The sequence below is a fragment of the Haliotis asinina genome, chromosome 6 (assembly GCF_037392515.1).
Source record: "Haliotis asinina isolate JCU_RB_2024 chromosome 6, JCU_Hal_asi_v2, whole genome shotgun sequence".
Classification (NCBI taxonomy): Eukaryota; Metazoa; Mollusca; class Gastropoda; order Lepetellida; family Haliotidae; genus Haliotis; species Haliotis asinina.
Genome location: NC_090285.1, coordinates 63,271,669 through 63,285,846, shown reverse-complemented (window position 1 = coordinate 63,285,846; position 14,178 = coordinate 63,271,669). Strand labels below are relative to the sequence as shown.

Sequence of the window (14,178 nt, the reverse complement as noted above, 5' to 3'; positions counted from 1 at the left end):
CAATCCATGACTACGTTCTTTTCCAACAAATCGAAATTCGATACTGCATTACATGGAAATACAGTTGTGTGCATATGGAAAGGTATTTGGTTTTCCTTTTGGATGTGGACTTTAACCAATCATAGGCTGCTTAGGATATGTTAAGCTATCCCCGTTTGCTGTTTAAATATCTGCCCTAGAAACATTCATCAGAAATATTAACATAGCATGTTCTTGCTGAACGCGAGTGCAAAGTATCATGCATTCGGGTTGCCTGGCGTTGTTACTCAATGTTCAACAGCGTTCCTTCACTGGTGACTCTGGAACGAAAATACACGATTGTAAAGCCATGCAGTCGTTACGAACATAAAACCACCCATGCACAGTTCTTTTAACGCACTTGTGTCTTACAAGGGCATAGTGATTAACTCACATTCACCTATATTCAAACTCTACAGCTTTTTCGGCTTGACCTGGTCACGTGAATACATTGCGCGACTAAGTAACAACTGTTTGGGGCTGTTATTGAGAAGGGATGTGTCTTTATCAGTTGATTGTCAACATGCCCTAACTGCCGAGGCAATTGAGGTCCTCGTTTGACATCTCAGTGCCGAGAAATCGGCAGCAGTGTCCTAATTATCCCTAAAAAAGAAGCTACAGGTGGTTTAATGATCCCGATTTAGGCTTTTAGGCAGCAACCAGCAGCAGCTGTTGTTTCCAATGATAATTGGAAAGAGCGAGAGTGAATCGGGCTGTGAAGGTAACTGATTTCTGTATGTTGTAAAGATAATAAACCAGAACAGATAGCATATGTACGCATAAACAATACAATTAAAACATGCTTCACTGGAGGATAGCATTAATAACATTCTCTGCTCCCTGTATCACCTCCCGGGTCATGTATATGTAGAGTAGCTCAGCTCAAGCTGAACAAGCTGTAAGATGTCCATCCATGCTCTTCGCTGGAGCCCATTCATGATGAACATGTGGGTTTGAATATTTATGCTCAAATTGACATGCAATGTCACTATATTAGAATTGATAAACCAATGTAAATATGACGAACGTGGCCGAGTTAATTCACCGTGTATTTGGTTTTAAACCGTAGGTTTGAATCCAAGGTTCGACCTAACACGATTTAGCACCAAAACCTTATCGTTGCGTTTCCCATGTGTGGTACACGTTGTCAAGGGCGTTGATATAATAATTGTGTGAAAATGCCATATCCAGTATCAGCCACACATATGAAAGACTCACCTTCGTGTCCCCTTCAACAGGTATGCGTACATAAATGTAAGCATATAATGGCCTATTTTCTCTTTTAAGAAGTTCATACGTCAGTGAATTCAACCCATCTGTTGGCATTCTTGTCCTAACTCCTTTCAACAGTGTTCCTCTGTAAATAAGATTTTGTGTCTGGCTTGCTGAAAACAGTCTAACCCACGTACACACATGAAACTTTACGGCTAAATGTTTTAATGACTCATTATTTATAATTGTACCTAAGTACTGACATCACTGATCTTTACTACTGATTGGTAGTTACCACTTATAATATGTTTGTTATTTAACCAATCATGATGGGAATCTGTGATAGCAACACCACCTTGAAACGCTGTAAGCCTCAGTGTGAGCCACATTTGTGCACATCGGAATATATACTATTATCAATGGATTATGGTACAACTGCAAAACAAATGTATACTGTACAGCAAAAGAAACGCAACATTATGTTGTTTGTCATTTTTCAGATAAAGGGCATAAACATTAACGCTTACTTTTATGAAATTTCTTTTTGTTGAAGATTACGTTTCTTTTACTGCTCAGTATAAATATCAGACCGATTGCACAAAATGTATACATTTGACTGTTGTTTTGACCTCTTTGAAATAAGCTGCCTATGAAGTCTGTCGTTCTTAGGTCATTGGTATAATGATTGTGATCGAGGTATGCCGTCATTGAAGGGCAGTTCGATCTTATTGTTTCCAGACAATGAACCATTCCGCTTGTACATATGAGTGTCATTTGAAGCCATTGCTTGCACTGAAGACGGGGGAAGCCAGGAAATTCAAAGCCAGAATTAGTTATCGGGTTATTAATTGTTCCATCTTTGTTGACCAATGTAACGATTAATACATATCAAAATATCAGTTGACTTCTAACATTACCACTAAAACAAAACAATTTACAATACTTTGTGGTACTTTTTCCGCTTTTGGAATACAATATAATTTAAAGCATATTACCAGATTTTGTATACTGCCATAAGCGGGCTCAAATTGATACACTGATGTAATAGTCTCGATGCTCAAATCTTGTGGTATCCAGTACTTAATTCACAATGTTGATTGTTACTGAATGAAAATGTTACCTGTCCTTGTTCTCCTGATTGGTTGGATCTCGTTTATGTTTTACCATCTTATACCGACCAATCTCTGCTGGCCCTCGTGACACTTTCATACCATGTAGATAAATTCTACAAGCAAAATATTATACACATTCATATATGTTAATTAAAAAGCAGGGAACTGCTTCAGTTGGTGCGGCGTACCCAGACTGTTGATGACCAAATAATGACATGTTCTTTCATGGGCATCATTGATGGAGAAATAAAATAAGAGTTTTGACAATTGGGGGTGTCACTGACAGAACATTCTCCAAAATTACTGGAGAGCTGAGGGTTCAGTTCTGCAAGCAGATGACAGGTAGTTAGAACGCATCCATGACCAAACTTCAGGTTGTGATGGTATTTCCTACAGCACATTGAGCGGTACAGATGATTGTCGTCAGAATAGAGATGGAAGTTGAGTGAATGGGTCCTGATGATCTGACCAGTTAAGTTGTATTTGACTGGTGTTATTAATACAAGCTGCAAACTTGTTGGCAAGTTCAAGTTCATCCGTGTGAAAAGGGAGCTCCTGTTCCTGGGAACCGTGAAAACGTTACCACGAAGACTGTGCAGCTTTTCATACTATAGATAGATAGAGTCGCTGCTTTTGTTGAAGCAAGCGAAGAATATAAATCATTATGAGCCTGTTTATCCAACTTTTGATGTACTTTAAACTTGCTTTTTCTCCACATCTTTTCTGCACTAAGACTATAGAACGTCTTTGCCCTGACATCATCATTGTACCATTGGGCAACATTGGCCAAACAACAAAAGTTCTATATTTCAATATATGATTCAGTGGACAGGTGGTTGGAAGCTTGCTGTCTCTTGTTACCTTTGAATAACAAAGCATCTGAATATAAGACTGCAAATTGGTTTAATTTCAGAACCGTTTCATGATATGAGTAGTTTTTAAATATCTATAACTAAAAGAGAAATTAAAGGTCACATGCAACCCAAAACACAACTGTGCAGATTCTGATAATTTTCGGTATGGATAAAATACCAAAAATACAAATTCAACTAATTAAGTTGAAAAAAACGCGATAAAAAGGTCCGCGAAATCGATTCACTAATTTGCCCCCAGGGCTGGCGGAAAAAATAGTTTCACCAACTATGCTGCGCTGCGCCCAGAGCGCATGCGCGGTGATTAGGTTCCTCGCGGCTTGACCCGGGATGACGACTCGTACAAACACAGCAAGTGGTACATGCAAGGATTATCGCTACGGTCGAGGTTGTCCGACGGGCAAAAGAGGATACCACCGAACAAGAGATGTTTCTTGTGATTGCAAGCATCTTGGGTCTGCAGTAATAAATATACACTGGTCCCATACATGCAGATTTGCAGACCAAGTTTTAAGAAAGTGTAGCATTAGAAACACTAATTTCATTGCTAAAAAACTCAGCTTGAAAACTGAAATGTTTTAATATATGTCTATGAAACACAGATATGCTGATTGTGACAAGCTGTCTTTCTCGGTGACAAAACTCGATGTCTGTTTTATTGACACCTATGTGTCTGCCTTCCTGTCAGCTACTGACATTATGCAATACACAGCTTCAATCTTTGACCACATGCAGCCTATCAAGCTATACACCATGAACAGTATACATTGATTTGTGGCTCGTGCACCTGGGATCTGTCTCTGTCGCATAATGTAATTTCATAGACAGGTAGGTGTGATACTTGTACACGTGACATGTTATTATATCCGTGAGCTGCAAACTAACTGCATCCATTTTCCCACGATGACTTTATCGGACGGAAACCGGTGCAAACTCAGATTGTCAGTTTCAATTTCTGCCTTGTACTAGGACGAAAGGCAGTTTCCAGCCACGCAGTAGTTGAATATGTCAGCATTTGTTGATTGGACCGAACACAAATGCATGTATTTACAAAACCCAACATCTCTGTGTGAATACTTTATGGATAATATCTTCTCCTGTAGCACATAATGTGACCTTTCGGTATGGACTCTTTCACCTTTACCACTCTTGCTTGACAAAGGTATATGAATCCATACCGAAACGTCGCATCATATGCAATAAAAGAAGTTGTCCAAAAATCTTTCTTATTACTCACCATACTTCTGAAATGTCATTCAAACAGGCCTTCTCTGTATACACACAATGAGCCTTCTGCGAATCCGCAAATGAATAAGCCAAAGAAATGTCTTCGTTACACTTGTGCTGCCCGGGTTCGGTCTCCCGAGGGCTTCGTTTCGGGGGAAGTAAACTCAAGTACACAAATATTGCACTTTTGAGTTGATTGTTCTCTTATAATTTCGTTTATTTGGGTTATGTTTCCGCAATGTATATTATATGTCATGAAAAATAATAATTGTGTTTTAGTTATCTTTGTTTATTGGTTGCATGTGACCTTTAAGATATAAATTTAGTTGAAGCTATGAAATATTTATCCCCTGTGAAAGAAAGTTTCACAGAATCAAGCAGGACATGCTTGACTATATTTGTTGCATCATCAAGACTTAGTGTCACAAAATGGAGGATGTTAAACTTTTATGGTATAAGCATGTGTATAACGTGAATGGCCAGTTCGGCATCGTCTGTGACTAGGGGTGCAACCCACGACAAACAGGTTGCCCAATTTGGTCGCCTGTTACGACGAGCATTGGAGTTGCTGTGAACACATTCTACCACAGGAGAAGAGCTGTTAGTGTTGCTAGCACTCCCAACGAAAAGGTTCTTCGCAGGAAGAAACCGTGAACCAATAGTACAAGTCACATTAGGAAATTGAATCATGTGATGTACCTGAAGTTTTACTAACGTCGACGGATTGCTCGATTTCACCAGTCTTAACATTGTCACAGATATTACTCCATCATTGTCTGAAGGTTAAATACATGGGAAAACTCTCAGATGTAAATGTACGTGAATGTCCTTCACCTTGCCACAGTCAAAATACAGCACAGCTGCATCAAAGAGGTCTGGAACTGAGCATGTTTCGAACACAAAAACCACCTATAAATATCAATCACAATATGGCTGAAATACTGTAACTGTGACGATCACCTTTAACTCACACATTCATAACTATCAGTTACATCTCGTGTTCGGGGGGTTTATGACCCACTCACTGTCCAGCAAATAAACCATTATTGATATGTTTTAGTTTACTAGATTCCATTAAATGTATCCTCGCATTCACTAACTGTAAATGATTGTACTTGAAATCTCACCTCTTATACAAATCATCATCCTCGCTGCCCCATCCAAAGTACAGATTCGACCAACCGTTCACTTTGATCATTTGATCCTTCGTGAGTGATACCACACCTCCGAACGCAGCTCCGTATGGGAGCCTAATGAAAAAGACCGAGGAAACAGAACGGAGTAAATGATGTTATTGATAACTGTTATTTACTTATTTTAGTTATCAAGTAAACCTACAAAAACATAGCCCATCAACTAAAGCCAGCCATTGTCCTACTGATTCAGTCACCATACGGTCTTTTTCCCATAGTGTTGGTTGTTCCACTATTTTTCTTCCACTGACAACGGGGCCGTTATACTCGAAACATTCGTAACCTTAAGAATTCTTAACTTTGATCGTAGCCAATGTGTTATGAATGGGTTTAAGAAGTTCGTACAGCTACGAACGTTTCCAGAATAGCTAGCCTGGTTCTTATTCGTAGCAGTGATACAACTACTGACAGTTTTGACCTTTACGACAGAGTGCATGCTGCCATGGCATATTTACACTTCTGTTTTCTTTCTCGGAGCATCCTAAAGCGAACGACCAGGCTTCCTCTTCTCAACGCCCCGCACATTAACTCAATAGAAAGAAAAGAAACTTTACATGAAGACTTGATACACCTAAGTCATTTGAAAATAACACGTTCATTAATTGAGACTCTTAATCTTCGAGCAGGATTGAACCATCAACAAAATCAACATTGAACTTAAGATTGTATTGTTTCATAAGTTTGAATGATTCGTCAGAAAAATATAGGCGTAAAAAGGTGCGCACTACAATCATGAATGAAGAAGCCTCACTGTTGGACAAGCGGCGTCATCCTATTGTCCCATGCATGATTGTTCGTGTTCGTGTGTGAATATAATGTCTTGTCTTACCCATTCAGCCAAACCAAAAATATGGTTACAGCATACATGTAGGAACATATGGCTAGATTTTTATTTGTATTCTGTTCCATGACAGGCAAGTCAATACTCACTTATAATTATTCTTGTCAACAGAAACGGCCAGATGACTTGGAGAATTGTGACAGTTGTACAGGTTTTTGTCGTTTTCTGGGATATGGTCAACGTCTTGGAATATAAAGCACTGGTAATCATAGTCCTTTAATGCCTCTGTGTAGCCTATGTTCATCAGAATGGCTCTGTTGAAGGTGGTTGGCATTGCCTGAGATGAAACATCAGTTAAGTCAAATACTACTACTAATAATAATAACAACAACAAAGGCTTAATGATGTACGCCACTAATTAATAAGTGACATGATCAGAAAGGTTGGACCAAACGTTTGGATGACTGATTGAATGGCTGACCATTAGCAGTTAAAAAGGTGTTCGGGCTACAAGGCCCATTTGCACCTGACCCATCAGAAAGGTTTGCCAAGTTTCTAGAATGCCACAGGATAGCAGGAACGACATTCTGAGCTTCGTTTAGTAACAATTGTATACAATTGCTGACCCCGCTTACCCCCTAAAACAAAATAGCTGACCCTCTTTTAAAACCATCATCACAGACACTTTGATCCATCTGTAGAAATATGTATGGCAATGATCCACTGTCAACGTCGAAAACGTTTTTGACTATGGATTTAACACGACGTGCTGTTTAAAATTCAGATTCATTCACCAGTTCCAATACAAACTGACGAAGGTTGATGCAACTATGAGTCTTTTATCCCAAATGATTTCAATTTTCACACACATATATAACTTGCAACAGTTCACATTTGATATCTGAAGGCATTTCACCAGATTCAACATGTGGCTCTGAATGTACTAAAGCTTATTCGTAGAGTTTTGACTGGACAACATCAAGTCTTGATGCATAGTGCAAGCAGAATCATATTCACAGAAGGTTTAGGACTTAAGTGTACTTCTGAATCAGAAATATTTGTAAGGTTTTCATGTAAGCCTCTTGTCAGACCAAAAGCTTAACGTTATCCCTCAAAACCATACGAGACTCACACAAAACTAAATTTGAATTATGAGTAATTCTGTGTAAAACTGATTGCAGATGCTTTAGAAGCTGACAAATGTACACATCTATTCTGTACGAGATGGAGAGTTTGTTGAATGCCATTGAAGAGCGGACCGTTTACACAAGGTTCCATATACGATTTGTGATGCTACTACCAGTACGTCCATATTCTCAAATAGATCACAAATCATCTTTTAATAATTTTGGGCTGATATTGTTTCCAATGCAGTTGGTATATTTCCATGAGAACTGGCAAGGCTGAAAATCACGACATAACGCAATAGTTCTTCACGCTGGGTTACAGCATGCATGGTTTCATTTTGTTCCTTGAAAATATTCGAGTCCGGGCCAAAATGTGTGTGTTTGCCTATCTGCATTACTGAAAAGGAGAAGATATATGTTGACATCCAATGGGGTCAACCTTGCATGACTGTTCCCAGAGATAATTCTAGATAGTTTAATTGCAGCTAAAACTTATGGGATACTAGTAGTCTATATGTGTTTTAGTAACGTACTGAAGTAACATAATACAGTTCTTCCCCTAAAAACTGCCGATGTGGCGTTACAATTAAACTCGCTCACTCGCTCACTTTGGGTCTTGGCTGGGCGAATTTGTGTACTTGCAACCTGCGGAGAGTTTCTAGGATTTCTACAATATCCTACAACGAAGCACACGAAACACATATGGTCTTACTTTAGACAGGTGGATTGGTTTAAAATTGCCTCTGTTTACTCAGCAGAAAATGGATACCTGGTGGGATGACTATTAAAGTTCTAGCTTCTCACAGTTTTGTATGGACTTTGAGCATGACAGTGCGGTGTTGACATCAGTGGTTATGTCAGTTGACAGTGTCTGGTCATTTGTTGATTTTGCGTCAGCGCTATCATGCTATCCTATGACATGATATTTAACAATGTTACTGCTAAATGGATAGAAGCAGCATTCACTCATCAGTCCAGACATAATCAGATCTATGTTAAATGTATATTCAAATGTATTTCAAAGTATGTTCAACATGCTCTATATTCACCTCTCCTCTGAAGAAAGACGGGCAACTTCATTCACCACTGATGGTGCCATTTCATCACACATTTTTAATACGTTTTCCTTACCATTTCTATGACGTAGATCCCGTAGTCCAGTTGCTGTCGTCCCAGAATTGGGTGAAGGTGGTTGAGGAGGACTTTGAGGTGCTGCTCTCGGTCGCGATAGGGAATAATGATGGCTACTCGCTGACGGGCCTTACAATCGAGTGGATGAAATCTGCCACCCGCTTCGATTTGTGGATTACGCCTTTTGATCTCCTCGAATGGTATAGGTTCCATATTGACAGCTAACGCGCCGACTGAAACATTCAGGATATCATCATGTACTGTTTCTCCAGTTCAAAAGAGCTAAGGATATTGTCCTCACCTAAAATGATTTGGCATACTCTCTCTCTCGCGCTCGCTCTCTCTCTTTCTCTCTCTCACACACACATACACAGACACACACACACACACATAGTAGACCTCAGATCCACAAGTTAACCCTCCAGTGATCTCTATGAAGGACATACATTATTCACATTATTCACATTATGCCACACATTATGCCACACAATCAGAAGGTTCTTCCTATTTCAGTCATATCTTAACTTTACTGTCAACTGATTTAAGTCTCTAATAGGAAAGTCTTTATCCTTTTGAAACTGTAATGAGACTTTTGGTACAAATGATAATGGTGATACTGTTGATAGGTATCATCCTGTTATTTCTACTTCTTAACAAGTATTAGATGAGCCACCGCAGTGACAAGCAGGCGGGGCATGTAATCTGGGCCATAACACTTGGTTGCTACAGGTAGATTGGCGAATAAGCACGTGCAATACATGCTGACCGTGGCGTGAAATCAGTACCGATTTAGTTCAGCAAAATACTATCACGACACGATTCGCACGAGGAAATTGAACTTTTAAATATTTAGACGACAACCTGTTTCCCTCTTGTTTAAAATGGGATGATCTGGAAGGCGTTCCATATATGCAAATTGGGGTCATTTGTCAGGTTTTGACTCTTCTAATACTTGTCAAGCAGTAATGGCTTGTTTCCACGGTATCCGTGAAAAAACTGCAAGGCGACGCAAGATGAGCTGAGTGGCATGGGAATTGTGACTGTTGGCTATATAACCATAATTGTAGGTTAACAAGTCATTTGCTGTGGAACAAGTGTCTGCTTTATATTTGAAGTGAGTAGAATTTGTGAATTATTTGTAAATGTTTACAATAAGTTACAAATGTCGTGGTACCTATGTATAAATCTCACCAATGATCTGTAAGTGAACTGTTGTATAAATGACAGTGGTAATAAAAATATATTTTAATTCAGGTTAGTATATAACACGAGTTCTGATTGGTGAATGCTGCAATATTAAAGACCGCTTCACCAACACTTTTGAATGTATCCCTACACACGTTGTTTACAAAGATGGCCTACACGTTGTTCGCATAACTACATTTGAGACTATACAACCAACGCTATACGTCCCCAATTCGTCACACACAGTCCAGTTATCCCCTTATTACATTGTAGCAACAATGGAGCGTTGCATAATCACCTGTCTTTATGTTGTCTAAGTGAAATGTAAAACTGTAATCACTCTGTAAGGTGAAAATCACTCTGCATATGCAATATTCGTTGAATGAATGAATATTTATATTTGGATGGCGTCCGGTGCATTGCGGACCTGAAAGAGGCTTTGCCAGTGTGTCCTGAGACGTTAGGAGCTGTATCACGTTAACACACGCACACCTGGTGAATCATTAGACATTAGATTATCATTTAATTATTAGATTTACATTATAGCCAAGAACATTCCGCATAAATATGTATGCATATAAATAAAAGGATATCAAATCACAAGTAACGTATTTCGTTTGACTTATTAGATTAAATAAAGTATGGCGTTGTACGCTCAGTGTTATCTCCATACTGTTCAAGCAAAAAATGTATTTCAAACATAACCAACAGCCACCATCTTCGTATGATATGATATTGTGAATGGGTGAATGTAGACAATTATGTTATTATTCTGAAGCAATGCCTAAAAGATACGCAAAATATCAATCATAATATTGAAACTGTAAGCGGCAAGATTACTGTGAATACTCTCAGTCAACCGAAGTTCATCTAAAGTAATGACCATGAACAACATGTGAACTCACAACCAGTGACAGATTTCGTGCCATACGGCAGTTTCACTGACACTGATGAACATGAATAACGGCCCTTCCCTTCATTCAGAGATCTTTAATGCATAAATATTTGATGAAAGTAATCACAAACATTCTAACAATCTGTGTATGGTTATCTGTCTTAATATGTCGTTTTAAGTACTGTTGAAAACGCCAGTAATGCCGACGATTACCGTCGCGGGTTTACGTCAGTCATGGTGATATCCACACAGAAACTTTGAGTTTCGTATGAGTATGTTAAGTTACTGTATTGTATCTGTTTTACATTTCCTTTTTCTTTCTACGACACACTTCCACTGCGTGTTCCATCAGTACTGAGCTAAGCATTCTAGGAATAGACGACTGAATGTTTGAATATGTGAGAAAATGCTACAAATTGTAACAATTGAGTTTTCTTACTGTGTTTACATTTCAAACAATCACTGTGTTACAAGCACGGTCGTTTTCACACACAATATATTTCCACAAGGCAGTATTTTCCTGTCACTTTATTTAGTATTAAAATAAATAGTCTTAAGTGATTCATTCTATGTATCTCTTTTCGTGGATTTCAATGCTTTTACGTCTTGGAAGAAATACGCAAGGGGTTTGACAGACCGTTCCATATCTGACTCAACAATATTCACTTGCTTATGGCTGGAAAAGCAGCAAACTACTTGATTCTGTCCATCACCAAGGTCTTCAAGACTTTGTCTTAGATCTTTGAGAACCTCTCCTGTTTTACAAGACATGTGTATATTACGCAACTATATTCTAATGATTCGAACAGAACAGTTAGCCAACCGACTCCTTCGTCTGTATAAAGTCGACTGGTCGCAAATGTGAAACTGTGGTCTTCCCTTTTGCAACTCAGGACCAGTCATTTCCCATTCGCAATCGCCTAAATGTGATTCTGAAAGAAATTGTTTCCATAAAATGTCGATTATGCAATGGATTTACAGAGACTGTCCAACACCTTTTCAGGGGATGCCCTTCCTTGGCAAAAGCAGCATATCATATGCATGATGGCATGGCTCGCTGCTTTTACTTTCGTCTCCGACATGCCTGTGGTTTTGACTTTGTAAAGTCCATCCATGGTACGACCTTGAACATGTCCAGGGCATCATCGCAAATGATGCTTTCATATTCCTCTGGAATGATACTCTGGGTAATTCAGAAGGCTGCAGCGTTAGGAAGCCTTCATGTTCTCTGGAATGTTCTTGGTGAGTTCGATTAGGCAGTATTTCCTGGGAGAAGACAAAAAATCGTGTAGATTGGGCGAGGGCCCTGGTGATGAGCCTTATCATCCTGACAATTTAGGGATCACCCGAACATAATGTTAGTGATGGCATTTATACCGTGCTGTCTCCACGTCGGGAAGGTATGCTCAAAGTGCATAACCTCAAAAGATGGTATCAGAAGCACTTGATTTCTTCACAATGGGTATGAGTTTGTTTGTTGGAAAGGTGAGATTTAAGGCTGAATTTAATAGCCCCTGGAGATGGACTCAACTTCATTGACTGGGGTAGTGTGTTCCACAAAGTAGCGGCTGAGGCAGTGAATGATCTGGAACCGAAGGAGCTGTGGACAGCTTGATAGGTTAGAGAGAGCATTTCGAAAACGATTTGTTCAGGAATGAGGAGCCAGTGGAGCCAAGTGATCCTGTCTTGTGATAACTGACCCATGAAACACTCAGTTCAAACATGTTGCCAATTATTCTCAGATAATATTGTTTTCTTTACAACTAACTATCGCCGATGCAGTCCGTTTGGTCAGAGAGTAACATTAAGTATACTGACAGTTGGTTTTACTTCACATCGACACAGATCGAATTCCCTAATTTTTAAAAATTGTTCTATTTTATTTGTAATGTATGTTATTCTGGACCAATAATTACAATTAGATAATCTCGACATAGTATTTCTGTTGTTTGTTTTATTTATTCAGGCCGTCGAGGGTCACTCAACGTTTGGATTAGTTGTAAACAGGCATTTCAGGGTTAATGCACATGTCAGGAAGTCATTGGTTTGCGGCAGTTGAAATGCTTATCGATAGGAAGTCTAACCCAAAGTTAGGAAAAAAATCATGGATATAATATTTTCGAGGTTGCGTTACTAATCTGACAGTAGTAGCGCTTCATGGCAATTGATTCATTTGAATCACCATATTAGTCAACTGATGAAAATCAGCAGTACAAGGTCAGTAACATATTTAGCCGGCCCAGTATATTGTCGACAGATCTAAGCTGGTAGAATGTCTGCTGAGACAAAAAAGTTGACGACAGCTGGCATGGTAGTGTGGATATAGGAAAGGTTGGTGTTTATCACCTGACGAAGAGGGTGATATACGTGAAAGAATTCAAATCCTATAACATCGGCGTAGAGTAGTATAAGGACTATAAAGAGTATCAACAAATTTTGTACCAACAAAACTCCCCCTGAGTTCTGTCTAATGAATCATAACAGTTCCACGATAAACGAGGACTCAGGGGACCTCCTTGTCTGACCCCACTTAATGTGCGACAATATTTCGTTATGTTTGTAATCGATACCTTAACAGCTGCTTTGAAATTAGAATAAAGTCACTGGCGAGTGCAGCGAGTACCTTATTTAACGAACCAGATGAAACAATTTCACATGTTTTATGCAAATGATCACATTCTGTTGATATATATATGAAAAGCTAACAGAATGGACTGGAAATTAGGAAATTACACAGAAGCCAGAATACTCTTCAGTGAAGAACAGGTTCTGTTGCAATGCTAATATATATATATATATATATATATATATATATATATATATATATATATATATATATATATATATATATATATATATATATATATATATATATATATATATATATATATATATATGTGTGTGTGTGTGTGTGTGTGTGTGTGTGTGTGTGTGTGTGTGTGTGTGTGTGTGTGTGTGTGTGTGTGTGTGTGTGTGTGTGTGTGTACACACACATATAATTATATATACACACACATATAAAATACATATATATATATATACACACACACTCACACACATATATATTTTATCACACATATATACGCGTGTATGTGTTTGTTTTCTAATGATTAACTGAAGATATTGTTTGCCCTCTGCTTAACAATGCACCCAGCCATCCATATATATCGATCGATTGTAATTCTGTTAATCTGTTGTGAAGTCCTCCATGACATAAATTGGTTTTGTTGTCAATACACTGAAATATTTATGGCTTGAACCAAATATACTTATTGAATATTAATAAATTGATATCTGCCAAGCTGACCCGTTTACACATTCTCTGGGATGTTGTGTTAAACATCGCGTCATCATCGTGGAAGGCGTACTTATCACACTGTGGACATTCTTCTGATTACAATGAAACAAAATTTTCATTACATCTC

At 38.6% G+C, this 14,178-nt stretch overlaps 1 protein-coding gene across 1 annotated transcript; it reads right to left on the bottom strand.

Annotated features, from left to right (window-relative positions):
• Positions 1-287: 287 nt before the first annotated feature.
• On the bottom strand, positions 288-8,900 carry LOC137288005 (beta-1,4-galactosyltransferase 4-like). The gene is made up of 6 exons (XM_067820365.1): positions 8,674-8,900; positions 6,565-6,752; positions 5,569-5,691; positions 2,351-2,455; positions 1,237-1,375; positions 288-299 (listed from the first exon to the last, which is right to left on the bottom strand). Exons 1-6 carry the CDS (start codon positions 8,884-8,886, stop codon positions 288-290), a joined length of 780 nt encoding a protein of 259 aa, XP_067676466.1. The 5' UTR covers positions 8,887-8,900.
• Between the last annotated feature and the right edge of the window lie 5,278 nt (positions 8,901-14,178).

What these genes read in the sequence shown, in the direction of transcription:
- LOC137288005 (XM_067820365.1), bottom strand. Translation starts at nt 8,886, where the DNA reads ATGGAACCTATACCATTCGAGGAGATCAAAAGGCGTAATCCACAAATC. An exon ending in GGATCTACGTCATAGAAATG is followed by an intron (nt 6,753 to 8,673) that starts GTAAGGAAAACG and finishes GTTTCATCTCAG; the next exon opens with GCAATGCCAACCACCTTCAA. An exon ending in AATCAGGAGAACAAGGACAG is followed by an intron (nt 1,376 to 2,350) that starts GTAACATTTTCA and finishes TCTTATTTACAG; the next exon opens with AGGAACACTGTTGAAAGGAG.